Below are 15,740 nucleotides of genomic sequence, written 5' to 3'. Positions count from 1 at the left end.
GTAGGTTACAGGTTTTCCTCATGATATTTCTCCCACTTTCAGATCTAGTTTAAATAAAGTGGAAAAAATGGGAAGATCCCAGCCATAGTCTTGAGAACAGCCAAGAATGCAGCAAAAGAGGAATTGCATGATTTTTAAATTAGAACCACTGGTCCTTGAGTCGAGCCTTACTGGATTAATGTTAAACACAAAGTGAATTATGATGAAAGAATCTCTCAAATCAGCAATGTCAAGAATTAAGTAGCAAGGGGGAGATCAAGTTGTAATTGAACCAAAATGTTTCTTGTTTATTCAAGTAGGGAATCTGGATGCAACTAGAAAGCACCCTTGAGTTTTCATGTAATCAATGGGTCATATGCAGTATGGACGACAGCTTCTTATTTGTAACTGTTTGTATTTGTATTCCTATTCATAGCTGTTTCCTAACTGCCAAATACAATAATAGACTAAGTTTTAAAAACAAAAGCTTTAAGTGTATTTTAGAAGATCGCGTCCATTTAAGCAGTGTATACATTAACAGTGGTCTTTCTCACCACAGATACTGCCAGATCTGCTGAGTTTCTCTTGTAATTTCTGTTTCTGTTCAGGATCTAATGACACAGGTTTTAGTTTGGAATGTGACTTGTTCAGGATTAATACCAGTTTGGATCATAACATATTGTTAGGTTTAATGGTGCATTATAGCCAGGTGAGGAAGGGAGATAAGTCCTCTCTTTTTTAACCTCCCCTCAGTTGAAAGCAAAAGCAAGTTTTTAATTTCCTTTCTAGCATGCATCTGTCACACTTCAAAAACTTTGTTAACTAGATCTAAATGAAGAGGCCAATTCCAAGGCTGTCTTCGGAGACAGGAAGAGAAATTTTATTACCTACTATTCCAAAACACACAATAAGAATGTGTTGTCAAATGCAGGAAGTAAGTTTAAAAAGAATGTAGGCTGGAGTGTGTCCGTACAGCAGGATTGTAAAGGCAGTTGTAGTCTAAAGATTTTAGAGTCCATGTGTTAAGAGTGTGAAACCACAGTTCCAGTTATTTATTTGTTGTTCAGTTTTTTCGAGAGTGTTGCAGCTTGCAGATTTCTCACTGAACAGTGATTTTCCCAATTTGCATTTTTCACTGATATTGAGAGAGGAAGAGAAGAATTTTTCGTATTCTTGATGTTTAAGTCCATGTTGTGTTCTCTCTCTCCTTTTTTGTTCAAAGTTTGCTGTGGAGTTTCTTTGTGGATTATGGCACCTTTGTCATGGTCTTATTACGAGCCAGATAATTTAGGTAACCTTACATTTCTCATTCTGTACAAATCACTTGTAAGTGTGTGTGAAACAAAAACCTCACTGAATGTCTCGATTAAAATGGCAATTCCAATCCAGCCGGGTTCATATTCCCTGTGTGTTGCCTGGACTCGTCAAATAATTATAACCATCGTATGGTATCCTTATGATACCATCTTTAGTCTATGCAAGTCTGGGTGTTAAATGATGACAGCCCATTTTCACTATAATTATGGTAGATGTGATACATTTACTTGGATGCTAGATGTCATACAAAACATTTTTTTAATAAACTAGACTAGTTAGTATCAAATTTAATTTTATTAAGTCCTGTTGGCTTGGATGATTTTGATGCCTCCTTTGATCATATGAAGCCATGGTAGTCTTGGCTTTGTAAGTACTCCAGCCATTGATCAAGAGCCCTCAAAGCACTGTTGCATCTGGAGCCAGCAGTGTCACTAGCAGAGGAATGGATGAATCCACTTCAAAAAGCAACCTGAGGAGAGCTTCTTGATGCAGGCAACTGCTGATCAACCATCAATGTAAGATCCAGTTGGCCCTCCCTGCTTACCCCAGGTGAACAAGGACCTAGTGGCAGCTCCAGATGCGTTGTCCATCCTTTGCACTGGCAGTGCTTACATGTGGTTATTGACAGTGTGTAAGCTTGCAGGTCCAAAAGTATACCCAGAGTAGTTTCGCTGAGCTGCTGGGTGTTCCTATCCTTGAGAGTCACCAGTCTCTCAATGGATTAAGCCACGGATTTAGAAGAGGAAATAAACTGCACCTGTGTACTCGTGGCCTGAATGGACTCCCTGCGGACTTTGCCAGGCTATTTGTAGCCTCTGGGACCTTGCCTGGATCTTTACTGATCTTCAGAAGCACATCACCTGCCTGTGGCTCAGCATCACTTATAACTTCTACATCTTATGACAGTCAGAGGCCTGGATTGACATGGCCTCCAGCAACTGTCCAGTGATTATACAATGCTCAAATCAGTAGATGCAACTATCTCAGCCAACATACGCACAGCCATCATGGTGAAAGTGTCTGAGCTGATGCTGTATGCAGAGCAAGGCCAAGACAGTGTGCCCTCTAATATCGTCTCCTCTTTCTCAGAGGTTAACTCCTAGCCCTTGGTGGTGATGTCTACAAGTAACTTGATGAAGGAATAAGTTAGGTGAGTGCAACTCAACAATAAAGAAAAATGCTGAGTGGAAGTAGATGCATCTTGGACATAAACGACATATATTGCATAGCACAGATGTGGTAAGTTTCCACCTATTCACCACACACACGGGCCTGCTGTCTCCCCTCTCAATCAGATCCCCGGCCCCTATTTTAAAGAGGCGATCCAAATGAAACTCGGCACCGCCACCGCCAACTTTTTTCCAGCCAATTGTTCAAGTCCAGGAGTTCCTCTTCCATCTTTATCAGCACTGCCAAGTTCAATGCTTTACCATATTTTCCCCATCTTTCATGGGCATTAGGGGCCCTCTTTTCCTGTGAAACCAAATGGGAGAATGATGAATTACAAGTGTGAATGTATTGTTCCCTTGTAGGTGCCCGTAATCGCAGGTGCCTTTGTACGGCCAGTAGTGGCATACTCTCTATGTATGTCAAGACTCCTTCTGTTGGAATTGTGGGGCAGCAGAAACCATGCACCCACAACCTTAAAAGACATCTCACATGAATAACACATGCAGAACCCTCTATAGTTGTGTAACCACATTGTTAATTTATTTCCTCGCTTGCCCTTGCAGAATACACATGTCAGTCTCTTCATGCAATGCAGCTATGTCCTATAGAGAACCTGTGGCTACTGACCAGCTTTTCAATGGAACTTTCTTAGCAGGAGAACCTCCCACCATTCAATGACAGCCTGGAAGAGAGTCTGTAAATGATTTTACGTAAATGATTTGGAGGAAGGTGTAGGTGGTCTGATCAGCAAGTTTGCAGATGACCCTAAGATTTGTAGAGTAGCAGATAGTGAAGGGGACTGTCAGAGATTACAGCAGAATATAAATAGACTGGAGAGTTGGGCAGATAAATGGCAAATGGAGTTCAATCCGGGCAAATGCGAGGTGATGCATTTTGGAAGATGTAACTCAAGGGCGAACTAAACATTAAATGGAAAAGTCCTAGGGAAAATTGATGAACAAAGAGATCTGGGTGTTCAGGTCCATTGTTCCCTGAGGGTGGCAACGCAGGTCAATAGGGTGGTCAAGAAGGCATACGGTATGCTTTCCTTCATCAGACGGGGGTATCGGAGTACAAGAGTTGGCAGGAGTCATGTTACAGTTGTATAAGACTTTGGTTCGGCCACATTTAGAGTACTGTGTACAGTTCTGGTCGCCACATTACCAAAAGGATGTGGATGCTTTGGAGAGGGTGCAGAGGAGGTTCACCAGAATGTTGCCTGGTGTGGAAGGTGTTAGCTATGAAGAGAGGTTGAGTAGATTAGGATTATTTTCATTAGAAAGACGGAGATTGAGGGGGGAACCTGATTGAGGTCTACAAAATCATGAGGGGTATAGACAGGGTGGATAGCAAGAAGCTTTTTCCCAGAGTGGGGGACTCAATTACTAGGAGTCATGAGTTCAAAGTGAGAGGAGGAAAGTTTAAGGGAGATATGTGTGGAAAGCTCTTTACGCAGAGGATGGTGATGGCCTGGAACACATTGCCAGCGGGGGTGGTAGACGCAGACACGTTAGTGTCTTTTAAGATATATCTGGACAGGTACATCGATGGGCAGGGAGCAAATGGACACAGATCCTTAGAAAATAGATGACAGGTTAGACAGAGGATCTCGATCGGCGCAGGCTTGGCGGGCCGAAGGGCCTCTTCCTGTGCTGTAATTTTCTTTGTTCTTTGTTCTTGTTCTGTAAAGAGTCATTGTTAAAATAGGGGGCCATCTATGACCACTCCACTGCCTTTTTTAATGGCTGAGAGTTGCAGGTGATTCTCTGCAAGCCCATGAGGTGTATGATCTCTGCCTTCAATGTGAAATGCCTCAAGAAGACTGGGGCTGAAAGGATCGGTTTAGCTCCACTGTGTGAAGCTGCCCTTTAATGCCAGCCCCTGCACTTCACAGTTCTTACAGGTCTTCCCTTGACCAAAATCTCCCTGCCCGTGCCCCTTTTGACTCCCTGAAGGATGCTGTTTCTGTCTATGAGCCTTTCTATTACTGCCTTCTAGCCAGAAATCTCCAAATTGTACGGATGGAAGTAATTTGGTCCTTTATATCTGTACCAGCTCTCTGAGTTTAATGATGTAATGTCATTCTCCTGTATTTTCCCCACCGTCTAGAATATTGTTTCTATTTAAGTAATTATCTAAGGCTGTCTTCATTGCCTCAGTTGAACATGATCCCACCATGTGCCAAGCAGTGCATTCCAAATGTAACTTGTTGCTGTGTGAAAAAAGTTTCTTACCTACATCACTTGCTGCTTTTGCAAAATATTGTATATTTGTGATCTTCTGTTGTGAATCCTTTGGAGGGAACAGTTTCTCCACATCTACTTTGTCCAGCCAACACATGATTTTGAAAATTTCTATTAAATCTCCTCCTCTCCATTTCTTCAATCAATCTCCATGCCTGAAGTTTCTTATAAACATATACTACACTCTCTCCAATGTGTTTACGTCCTTCTGAACTGTGACATCCAGAGCTGTTCACAGTAATTCAGCTGAGGTCTAACCAGTGTCTGCAGCTTCAGCATAGCCTCCATGGTATACAGTACCCTTAATACTAAAGCCTTTGATAATATATGCTTTATTGACTGCTCACTGATATTGTCCTTCCGCTTTTAATGCCTCATACACATACATACCCAGATCTCTCTGCTCCCACACACCCTTTAGGGTAGCACCCTTAATTTATGTGCATATTCTTTCCTGCACCTTTCAATTCTTACATTTTTGCATTGAATTTGATCTGCCACCTTTCTGCCCACTTCACCAATTTGTCAGTGACCTTTTGTTGTTGTACGTCACCTCCTTGAAGTTTATGGTGCTTCTGTGGACATCCACTTCATAAACAGCACTAGCTGTAAGTTCTGTCCTGAATAATAATTTCATGTCAATCCCCCATTACTGAAGTTAAACTGACTTGTCTTTAATTGCTTATCTCTTTTTTTTGAACAAGGATGTTGTAATTGCAGTTCTCCAGTTCCCTAGCACCACCAATGAGGCCAAAGAAAAGTGAAAGATTATTGCCAGTGTCGCTGCAAATTGCACTTCCACTTGTTACACTATCCTTGTACGCATCTTCCAACTTCAATCTCTAATGGCTCTGTATTGCTCCATTGTACGTGGTTTTTAAATTTAAACTTGTTGAAATTTTGATACATGACATTTATGCACTTAATCGGCTGGGATAAATTCTACAGTTTTATTATAACCTGTTATGTACAATTTACTACAGATTAGAATGAAATATTTGTCCAAATTGGTGTATTAGCATTTATAAAAGACTTTAAAATGTTTGTATTGGGTTTCCAAATAAAAAGTTAGATTAAGATAAACTATATTTAAAAATGCATTCGACAATAAACAGAGATAATGGGAACTGCAGATGCTGGAGATTCCAAGATAATAAAATGTGAGGCTGGATGAACACAGCAGGCCAAGCAGCATCTCAGGAGCACAAAAGCTGACGTTTCGGGCCTAGACCCTTCATCAGAGAGGTGATGAAGGGTCTAGGCCCGAAACGTCAGCTTTTGTGCTCCTGAGATGCTGCTTGGCCTGCTGTGTTCATCCAGCCTCACATTTTATTATCTTCGACAATAAACAGCCCTGTTTAACTGGCTTTATATGATCACCACAATAATGTTCAATTTGATTTGAAAGACATAACCCCTACACGTTTCTAATTGTTTCTGTCAAAAATATACACTTTAAAAATTGTACCTGTAAAATTCCCTTGTAAATGTTTACTCCATGGTAATGAGCCTTTGGATCAGGCGGCAAAATAATTTATGATCTGAATCAATGTGAATAAGAGACCAAGTTAATCTTTAAATCTTTACATAGCCCTTTTTTCTGTCCTGAAACAATTTATCAAAGTCCCTCATTTACATGCAAAGAGTGAAACATTTGTACTAATTTAGCATCTTAGCACATCTCCAGAGACATCTCATACGACTTTACATATAATAAATTTAGAAGTGCAATATTAATTTTTTACAAGATCCATGCTACGATTCTCTTGGACACCTTTTATTTTGGAACGACCACAATTTGAACTTCTAATAATCGATTCAAATGATCACATGTTCTAAGAGTGTGACTGTAATTAACACATTAGAGCAACATCTGCCAGACATTACTTAGTGAGCAACTACTGCACTATAGTATGGAAAAGATACCCCTCCTTAACTTGCCATCAGGATTGAAAATCTGACATAGCATGTACGTGTAAACATTAGCCAAACTTACTTCCAATTTCTATCGAGCTAGCTTTTCCCTGTCTCACTCTGTAATGATGTCCAGTGTCCAAAAAACAGTTTCCTTCTGTCTTCTGAAAATTCCCAAACTCATTTCCAGCAGCAACTCCTTCTCCGAGCCATGCAAGGAAAATCTGTGGCTGTCCTTGTATTTCCATAGATGTAGTTGCTTTGATTAGGAGGACAAGCATCTGCCAGCATTCTGAGATAACAAGGTGTAGAGCTGGATGAACACAGCAGGCCAAGCAGCATCAGAGGAGCAGGAAAGCTAGCATTTCGGGCCTAGACCCTTTCTGAAGAATGTCTAGGCCCAAAACGTCAGCCTTGCTGCTTGTCCTGCTGTGTTCATCCAGCTCTACACCTTGTTATCTCAGATTCTCCAGCATCTGCAGTTCCTACTGTCTCTACCAGCATTCTGTCTGGTGTCTAGCAGAAAGTTTTCCATGACTGTTTTTCCCCCTCAACCTTGCTCGAGGTCCTTGAATAAGTGATTCTGTTAGCTGCCTTTTTCTTCAGCTACAATGGAACCAATTTGTCCTGTCACTCAATTAATTCTAATAATTTATAATTGTTTGCCTTATCCCTCGTACCTTTTCAAACCAAGTTTTCATGCTTGTGGAGTACCCGTCCTCTAGTATTGCATCTATAACTAGAGAAGATTAGAAAATTATCCTTGGGATATCTTCTAATTCCACCCTGCCTTTGTTTAACAGTCTTGAATACCATCCATCTGATCCTGCTGATCTTTCTACTTACAAAGATAACAGTTCCACTAGTATTTCCTCTCACATCATGTATACCGAATCTAATAGAATCTGGCAGTCTGAAATAGTTGCCTGGTTAGTTAGAAAATGTGAGACAGAGAAGAAAGTTAATTAACTCCTGAGTAACACTCCTGAGTAATCGCGCCAGTCCCCTCCATCAAACCTATCATTCTCACAGACGCATTCCATGCCCTTTGACCAACCAATTTCTTTCTCCCCTCTCCAACTCATCTATTCACTTGCCCATTCACGTTCACCAATACACAGGAAAGTAAAAGGGTCTTTTAGTATTTGATTGAATGTGGAACCTAGTGCTGCTAAGATGGGGCATGGCTTCCACCGTGACTCCCTTTGCTGCTTTTATCTTGGATTGCTACAGTCTTCAGCCTCACGTTTCACAATCAGGGCTTTTTCAATCCAACTCGGTAAGTGGGCAGAATTTTTGTCTGATCAGTCAGATTCTGGCTCCAGTACTGACCAGAAGATTTAGACCATGTTAATAATTTGTAGATCTCAAATGCACATCTCATCAAAATCTCCTTATAGGATTTTAGTTGTCTTCTCCGAGTCCACAGTTTCTACCAGTTTGCAAATGCATTCTAACTGCAAACTTGTTTATACGTGTTTAGCAAACGTAAGAGGGATTTAAGCTTTGTTCCCTGGTTCACTACATGCAACCCATGTGGCCTAGTTCTCCTTATGACTTCTACTTTCTTTCTTTTACCCAGTACTGATCCAAATCCTAATTTATGATTGACTACTAGCTTCCATTTCCTGAGTGCAGTTTGTGTTACTCTTGTGTCTTGTGACATGTAGGTCATTTTTGGTTGATCCAAACTTCTATTTGGAATTACAGCATTTAGTCAGGTAAGCACAGAAAGATAATCCATTCTTTTACAGTACTTAGAAATTGTTAATAAGGAGCACAAAAGCAGTGGTAAAGATTTGAATTGAAGGTTGGAAAAGGATTTTTGTTTTAGCACTCAGTCACAGAGACTCATTTTTACAGAAGTCTTTTTTTTTGACTTGCATTGTCTGAATTACGACTTAATGCAAAGATGGTTATCTGCTGCTTTCTGTGTTAACTGCAGTTACTAGTATTGAATATATGCTTTTCATCCAGTCTGATGTTGGAAGAGCCGACATAGTTGTTGTGCTTTTAATAGTTGTAATATCTGTTTGCTCATATAAATTGTAAACTAGAAGCTGTAGTGAGTTTAAATGTAAATGGTTCACTATTTAGTAGGGTTGAGTGCTGCACATCAAAGGGGTGAAAGTTAGCTGCACATTAGCTCCAGGCAGGGGTGAGTCTATCTTGCTATGGAACCTAGACTCTGATCTAATAAAGATGTAATTCAAAATGAGCCACAGAAGTCCCAATTTATGTAATTGCTATGTTGGATCAGTTACTGCAAAAGCTGCCTTTAGAATTAACTGAAAAAAGAAACATCTGAACAATCATGGTGTCTGGTTGAAATAACATATTGTGAAAACTGTTTCACTTCTGGAGCTGCCTAATTGCTAACAAACTCATTATAATAACTTGAAAGGCTTACTTGCTGTGTTTGAGGTACTTGATTAGTTGTGGAAAAGGAAGCACAATGTATGATGTTAGCAAGTTTTACAATGCAAAGTAGTCTTTTCAAAAGCTGACCACTGACAAACCAATTCAATTGTAAAGCTTTATTTTCAGGGAACGGTGTTAGGTTTTCCACATTGGACTGTGAAAGATTCCATCAGATACAACCAAAATAGGGATGAAATTAACTTTTTAAGTGCATGATGGTAACTAGTCAAAATATTGACATTACAGATTAAACAATTGTTTAACCTCTGAAATGAATGAGCCTCAGTAGTTATGGTGAAGCTTGGTGTTGTGACTAGTAACTGTATGACAACAATTTGTTATTATGCAGCATCAATCATGTAAAATACCCCGTCGTGCTTGTGTAAGATAACTTGTATACTTGTCAAAGTTTCAATATTCATCTTAAAGACATCACGCAGTCAGCTGTGGATTTTTCAATCTAGTTCACTTGATTTACATGTCTAAATTTAATAAACTGCTTTGAACATATTGATAAAATGCTTTACAATTGCTCACCTCATACCTCTTGTAATTTGCCAAGGATGGGCATTAAACTAAAATTTTCATTTGAGGTTTCTCAATTTCTCAACAATTTGTTTTTATTGAGCCACTTTTAAGTGATAGCGATTTAAAATGAGTCCTCAGTTTTGCTGAGAATTCTGCAGTTTTTTATTTGTTTATGAAATGTGGGTGTCACTGACTGGGCCAGTATTTATTGTTCATCTCTAACTCTTATTGAGAAGGTGGCAGTAGCTACCTTCTTGAATTGATGTAGTCTATTTGCTGTCAGTAGACCCACAATACCATTAGGGAGGGAATTCAGCGACACTGGAGGAATAATGGTATACTTCAAAGTCAGGATGGTGAGTGGCTTGCAGAATAACTTGCAGATGATATGTTCTCATGAATCTGCTTCTGATGTCCTTCATGATAGGGATTGTGGGTTTGGAAGGTGTTATCTAAGGAGTCTTGGTTAATTTCTACAGTAGATGGTGTCTTCTGGACAGTACATACTGCTGTTACTGAGCATCAGTGGTGGAGGGAGTGAATGTTTGTGGGTGTGCCAGTCAAGTGGGCTGGTTTGTCCCAGATGGTGTCAAGTTCTTGGGTTGGAGCTGGACTCATCCAGACAATTGGGGATATTCCATCACACTCCTTAATAGTGCATTGTAAATGGGGGGCAAACTGCAATGAGGTCAGAAGCTGAGTGACGTATTGGAACCCAAACTGAACATCAGTGAGCAAGTACTCAGTAAGCGCCAAATGATAGGACTGTCGATGAAACCTTCTATTAGTTTCTTGGTTATCAAAGGAGATAAACATTGAAGTACTGTTCAAGTTAAGTATGTTTTCTTATTTTTATCTGACTGATTCTTTTTATTGTTTTGAAGGCCCATATCAAGTTTGTTTGAAAATAAGTTTAATTACTTGAGCCAACATAGTGCTGGCGGCTTGAATCATCTGATCATACTTGTCTAAGAGAGGTCAATTTAGCTTGATGGGCTGGATAGCCGGATTACAATGCAGAGTGACGACAACAGCATGGGTGTACTGCCTGCACCTGCTGATTCAATGAAGGACCCTGCTCCTTGCCTAACCCTCAGGTTAAACCACAACCAATTGTGTGTATGTCTCTCTTTCTCTTGCACGCATACACATGCTCGCTCTCTCGCAGTCCCACGCTCACTCTTGTGCGCTCTCTCTCTGTCTCGCGCGCTCTCTGTCTCGCGCGCTCTCTGTCTCCATCTCACGCACACTCCTTTCTCTCACTCTCTCACTCTCTCTCTGTCTCACGTGCCTCTTTCATTTCTGAATCAAAGTCACAGTGTCCGATATGTATGGGATTCTGGTTGCATTTTAACCACTACTTGAGTGTCAATTAATATTGTTGGGAAACCAACAACTTCATTGAAGATTGAAGTACATTTAAAGAAGAATTCTTAAAGGAAACAGGACTGTGCTGCTTAGACCACTGCTTATGCCTCCAGCCAGGAGACATTAGCAATATGCAGACACATGACCAGGATTGCCCAAACTTCATTTCCTCCCTCTGGTGGGCTGTCGTTTCCAACTAATATTGGTGAAGGGATTGTTCAATGACATTGGGATCTGTCATGAATTCATATATTAGGGTGACTGTGCCATCTGTTCCCATCAGCTTTCAAGGATTTGAATCTGCCCGTTACATTTTTCTCCAACATAGTATTCCTCATTCAGAGCTCAGCAATTTATAATTTTCTTTAAAACTTAAGATTTTTCTTGTCCCACTTCTCGAGCAGAATTGCATTGTGTATGTCTTTCAGAAAAGTAAAAACACATATTTGTTACTTATTAAGTCATGTCCACACCATTTGTACATATTTTGGGTAGCCACCTATGTCAGGCTGTCTCCAATTACCCATTTATTACTTCCACTGAAGTCAGTTAGAGAAATGTCACTTATAACATATACGTAATAGAGTTCCAGCTACTTTGGGCAAGGCAGTAGGCTATTCACACCATATTAATATGTTGCATTTAAATCACTCATGGATCACTCTATGTAGATGTCTTTTTCCCTAGTCTCGGAGTTTTAAAGTGATAGTTTTGGTGGTGGATTGAAGTCATCAGCTAGTGAAAATGACTTTCTCGCACAACATTTAGAATGATTAAAGTGAAGACCCCCTGAGGAATTGAACTTAAACACAGCATTTCGTGCTCATTTTGCTGACTATCTTTATTCCTGTAGAAGCAAAACCAACAGATGTGCAGTAGTGTCTGGCTGCGTATGCACATGGTTCACTACAATCAGACTCTCGTTTGCAAGCAACGTCTTATTCTCTGTAAAATGCTACATACGTTCAATAATATCCAACACTTCTAATGGTCAAAATGCATTAATGCCAATGTGCCTGCTGTAAGCAGTGGATAATATATGTATGTATGCTGGGAAATTCAGAAATGAGATGTAAAGGACTGCAGAACAGAATGTATTAATGTCCATTGACATGGGCATAATCTGATAGTGAGCTGATTTCTTGCAATGGTAAAATGCTAAATATTATGGACAGTCAGGCAGGACTTTCTAGGCTTCACCTTCAGGACATCGTATTTAAAAGGCATTTGGAGATTGTTACTATGTTTTGGGCTGTTGTCAGGCTACTCGAGTTGGATGAAAGCCTGCCCTATGGCCACATGGTGAGTTGCATCCTCCAAGGCCCCTGACTGGTTTTTCCCTTGTGATGCTGTCATGTGCAAGATATTTGTGGTTTTCAGCTTTATATTGCTAATTGCCACATGCATGGAAAGCACTGTCTGACTCTTCGTGACCTTCCCTGCAACCAAAAACGTTGAAATTTACAGCCTGCAGAAGTGTTTATCTCATGTCCTTCACCTTATTATTCAAGGCTATGAAAGTTTTTTTTTTGGTCAGTAACGTGATCAAGGATTTATTTGGGGAAAAGGCAGGAAAGTGGAGCTGAAGTTTATAGGTTCAACCATGATTTAATTGAATGACAGAGCTGACTCATTGTGCTGAATGGATTAGATCTTAATGTCCTCTGGTAGGTAATCCCACAACCAACTGATCAAGTCAAAACTCTGCAGTTCTGCTGAAGAATCATTCTAGACTTGAAACATTAACCATGTTCCTATCTGCACAGATGCTACGAAACCTGCTTGAGTCTCTTCGGCATTTAATGCACTTGTTAGAAAGTCTAAGTTTGCATGTAGTCCCATGTTTTTGCAGGAAGTAATACAAATGCTTATAACTACAGTTGTATCAACTATTTAGATTGAATTATAGATTTTTTGGTATGATATTCCTTCTCTTGTTAATTAATGTTGGAATTAGTTGATTTCAGTTGGTTTGTCACTGTTTTAAAGAGTTTATAAAAATGCTGTCTTGTTCAGTATGGAGATTCCTTTTTGTAAAGGAATTGGTCTCTACCAGAATCGTAGCAAATGATTTTCAGGTGAACAATGATGAACTGATCGGCTGATAATAAGTATTTGATATGTTTTTTAATTGCTCCCTCTTAAGTCTCATAAACTAGAAAATGAATAGCTGTTTGTCTTTTAGTGTATGATAAATCTGTCATGGATATTTCCTATTTAATAACTCAATGCAAACTAAGAAATAAGGTATTGATAGTGCATCAATCTAACCTAACCATATAGACCATTCGACAGTGCAAGCAATGTAGATGCACACTTGGACAGGCTTGTTTACGTTACCTTCCAAGTATTCTTTTTACAAGTGTTGGCAAAATGTTGGTTTAGACAAGTGTTTGCTTTAAGATGAGTCTATGGAAAATACTTTCAATTCAAAATATTCACCCACTTTAGGGTGAGCAAAGCATGAACTGAGTTCTTTTGTCACTTAACTCTATGGGAATATGAATTTTATAAAATATCTTGACAATTCAGATCTTAAGTCTGTTCTATTTGCTAATTTCAGGTTAAAACATAACACTTTTCTTCGATGAAACTAGATCTTGATACAGTCAAAAGAACTGTGCAAGCTGCGCCAGAAAGGACAATAGTTTAAAGTTTACAGAAAATGATCAGGGATGAGAAATAGAACAGAGTACAACTGAAGTTGATCCTTGAAGGAAATAATTCATTAGAGATTTTATTTGCTATGCATTGTGAACAATGTTGGGTACAATGTAATTTTAATCTTTTATTTGCAGATATGCTTCAGAAAAAACCATCAATGGATGACTTTGTTGATGCCTTAGTGGCAGATCTGGATTTAAACTTTGAAACATAATTGATGGACTCGGAGTAATTGATGAATAAGTCTGCATTATGTTTGGATTGCATCAGCATTCATGACATAATGCTGTATGTGTGTATATATTGTGATTTATAGACATAATTTCAATGTCATTTTGTGGTGATTGGAGCTTAATTTAACTTGTAATTTTCATTAAAGTATATGTTACTTTTTAAACATCAGTTTCTAATTTTTATTGAAGTTAAAAAAGAGTTTTTAATGTTTCCAAGTTTTACTTGATGAACCAGGAGAAACTTGCGTTCTATACAGGGGTGTGTTGTTACCTTTTGCAAATTAAGTTTGTCTGTTAAAATCGGTAAGAGCTGCGATCACTTTGTTCCTTTTTTTTACTGTAATGTTATTGAATATGAGAAGGCTTCTTGCACAACATACATAATCCACAAAAATACCAAGGATTTCTGTTATCAAAAGCCACTGTCATGAATATAGTTGTGTCTCAAGGTCAGATTTCCATGTATAGCAAAATATTTGCAAACTGAGCTTCTTACTTATGGTTTATCCATCTCTGAATCTGAAGTCAGTAATGAATCTTCTGATCCACCTTACAGCTTAGATGCCCCATGTTGTCAATTTCTCCCCAACAGTGAAATTGTATAAAACACTCTAGGAACATTTTTCTCTATAAATTACATTTGCAGTTTTGATAAGTTATCTGTTTAAAAGTAATATTTTGAACTTGTGGATATAGTTCAGTAACTTAGCTAGAGATAACATCAAATCAGAATTTTATTTATTTCAATGATCTTGAAATATATTTAATTGCATGAACAAACACAAAGTTGCTGGAAACGCTCAGCAGTTCTGGCAGCATCGATGAAGGAGAAGACAGAGTTAACGTATTGGGTCCGGTGACCCTTCCTCAGAACGGGGCATTAATTGCATGTGTTTTTTTAATTGTCTGTCATTTCATGGTGGCATATTCTTTTGACCTGTGTGATCCATTGCTTCTTTTTAGTTGTGTGGATATTTATTGTACCATCTGCTTAAGCATTTTACAGTGACAAATAGAGTGAATAGTGCTGCCTGTTGCCATATACTAAACTATCCTTACCTGTTTTACACAAATGGGTCTAGGCCAGAAACGTCAGCTTTTGTGCTCCTGAGATGCTGCTTGGCCTGCTGTGTTCATCCAGCTTCACACTTTGTTATCTAAGAAACGTCTTAAGTTCACTTCTGTATGTGCAATTGTAATTTATTCCAGGTTATGAAGAAATCAGCCAGGGAGCACACTGATCATTAAGTTGATGTGTTTTTGTTGACTTTTGTTTCCCTCTGCACAGCCAACAAACTCAGCCATACAGCGTGGAAACAGACCCTTCGATCCAACTGTCCATGCCAACTGTGTTCTCAAACTAAATGTGTCCCACTTGCCTGTGTTTTGTCCAAATCTCTCCAAACCTTTCCTGTTCATGTACTTACTCCAAATGTCTTTTAAATGTTGTAACTGTACCTGCATCCACCACTTCCTCTGGAAGTTCATTCCACACATGAATCTGTGTTTAAAAAAAATGTTACCCCTCATGTCTTTTTTTAAAACTGCTCTTACCTTAAAAATATGCACCCTAATTTTGAACTCCCCACCCTAGGGAAAAGATCTTGCTCTTCACCTTATCTATGCCCCACGTAATTTTATAAACTCTATAAGGTCACCCCTCCGTCCCCTACCCTCCAGTGAAAATAAATCACAGCATGGCCCGACTGTTTTTATAACTCAAACCCTCCATTTTAGGAAATATCCTGGTAAATCTCATCTGACCCCTCTCTATCTCGATAATAGCCTTGCTATAGCAGGACAACGAGAGCTGCACACAGTATTCCAGAAGAGGCTTCACCAATGTCTTGTGTAACCTCAATATAACACCCTAACTTCAGTACTCCCAGGCCTGAGTAATGAA

General features: G+C 39.2%; 1 protein-coding gene across 3 annotated transcripts in view; it reads left to right on the top strand.

The window, feature by feature from the left end:
• The window catches only part of LOC125453650 (mitochondrial intermediate peptidase-like), a 131,890-nt gene extending 117,940 nt beyond the window's left edge, over window positions 1-13,950 (top strand). For all 3 annotated transcript variants that reach the window (XM_059646675.1, XM_048533489.2, XM_048533490.1), the window contains one exon: window positions 13,739-13,950. In XM_059646675.1, the coding sequence (XP_059502658.1) occupies window positions 13,739-13,818 (80 nt within the window). In that variant the 3' untranslated portion in view covers window positions 13,819-13,950. The remainder of the gene's footprint in view (window positions 1-13,738) is intronic.
• The last annotated feature ends 1,790 nt before the right edge of the window (window positions 13,951-15,740 follow it).

This window comes from Stegostoma tigrinum, chromosome 6, assembly GCF_030684315.1.
Source record: "Stegostoma tigrinum isolate sSteTig4 chromosome 6, sSteTig4.hap1, whole genome shotgun sequence".
Classification (NCBI taxonomy): domain Eukaryota; kingdom Metazoa; phylum Chordata; class Chondrichthyes; order Orectolobiformes; family Stegostomatidae; genus Stegostoma; species Stegostoma tigrinum.
The sequence above is the reverse complement of the archived record's forward strand: the minus strand, read 5'-3'. Positions and strand labels throughout refer to the sequence as shown.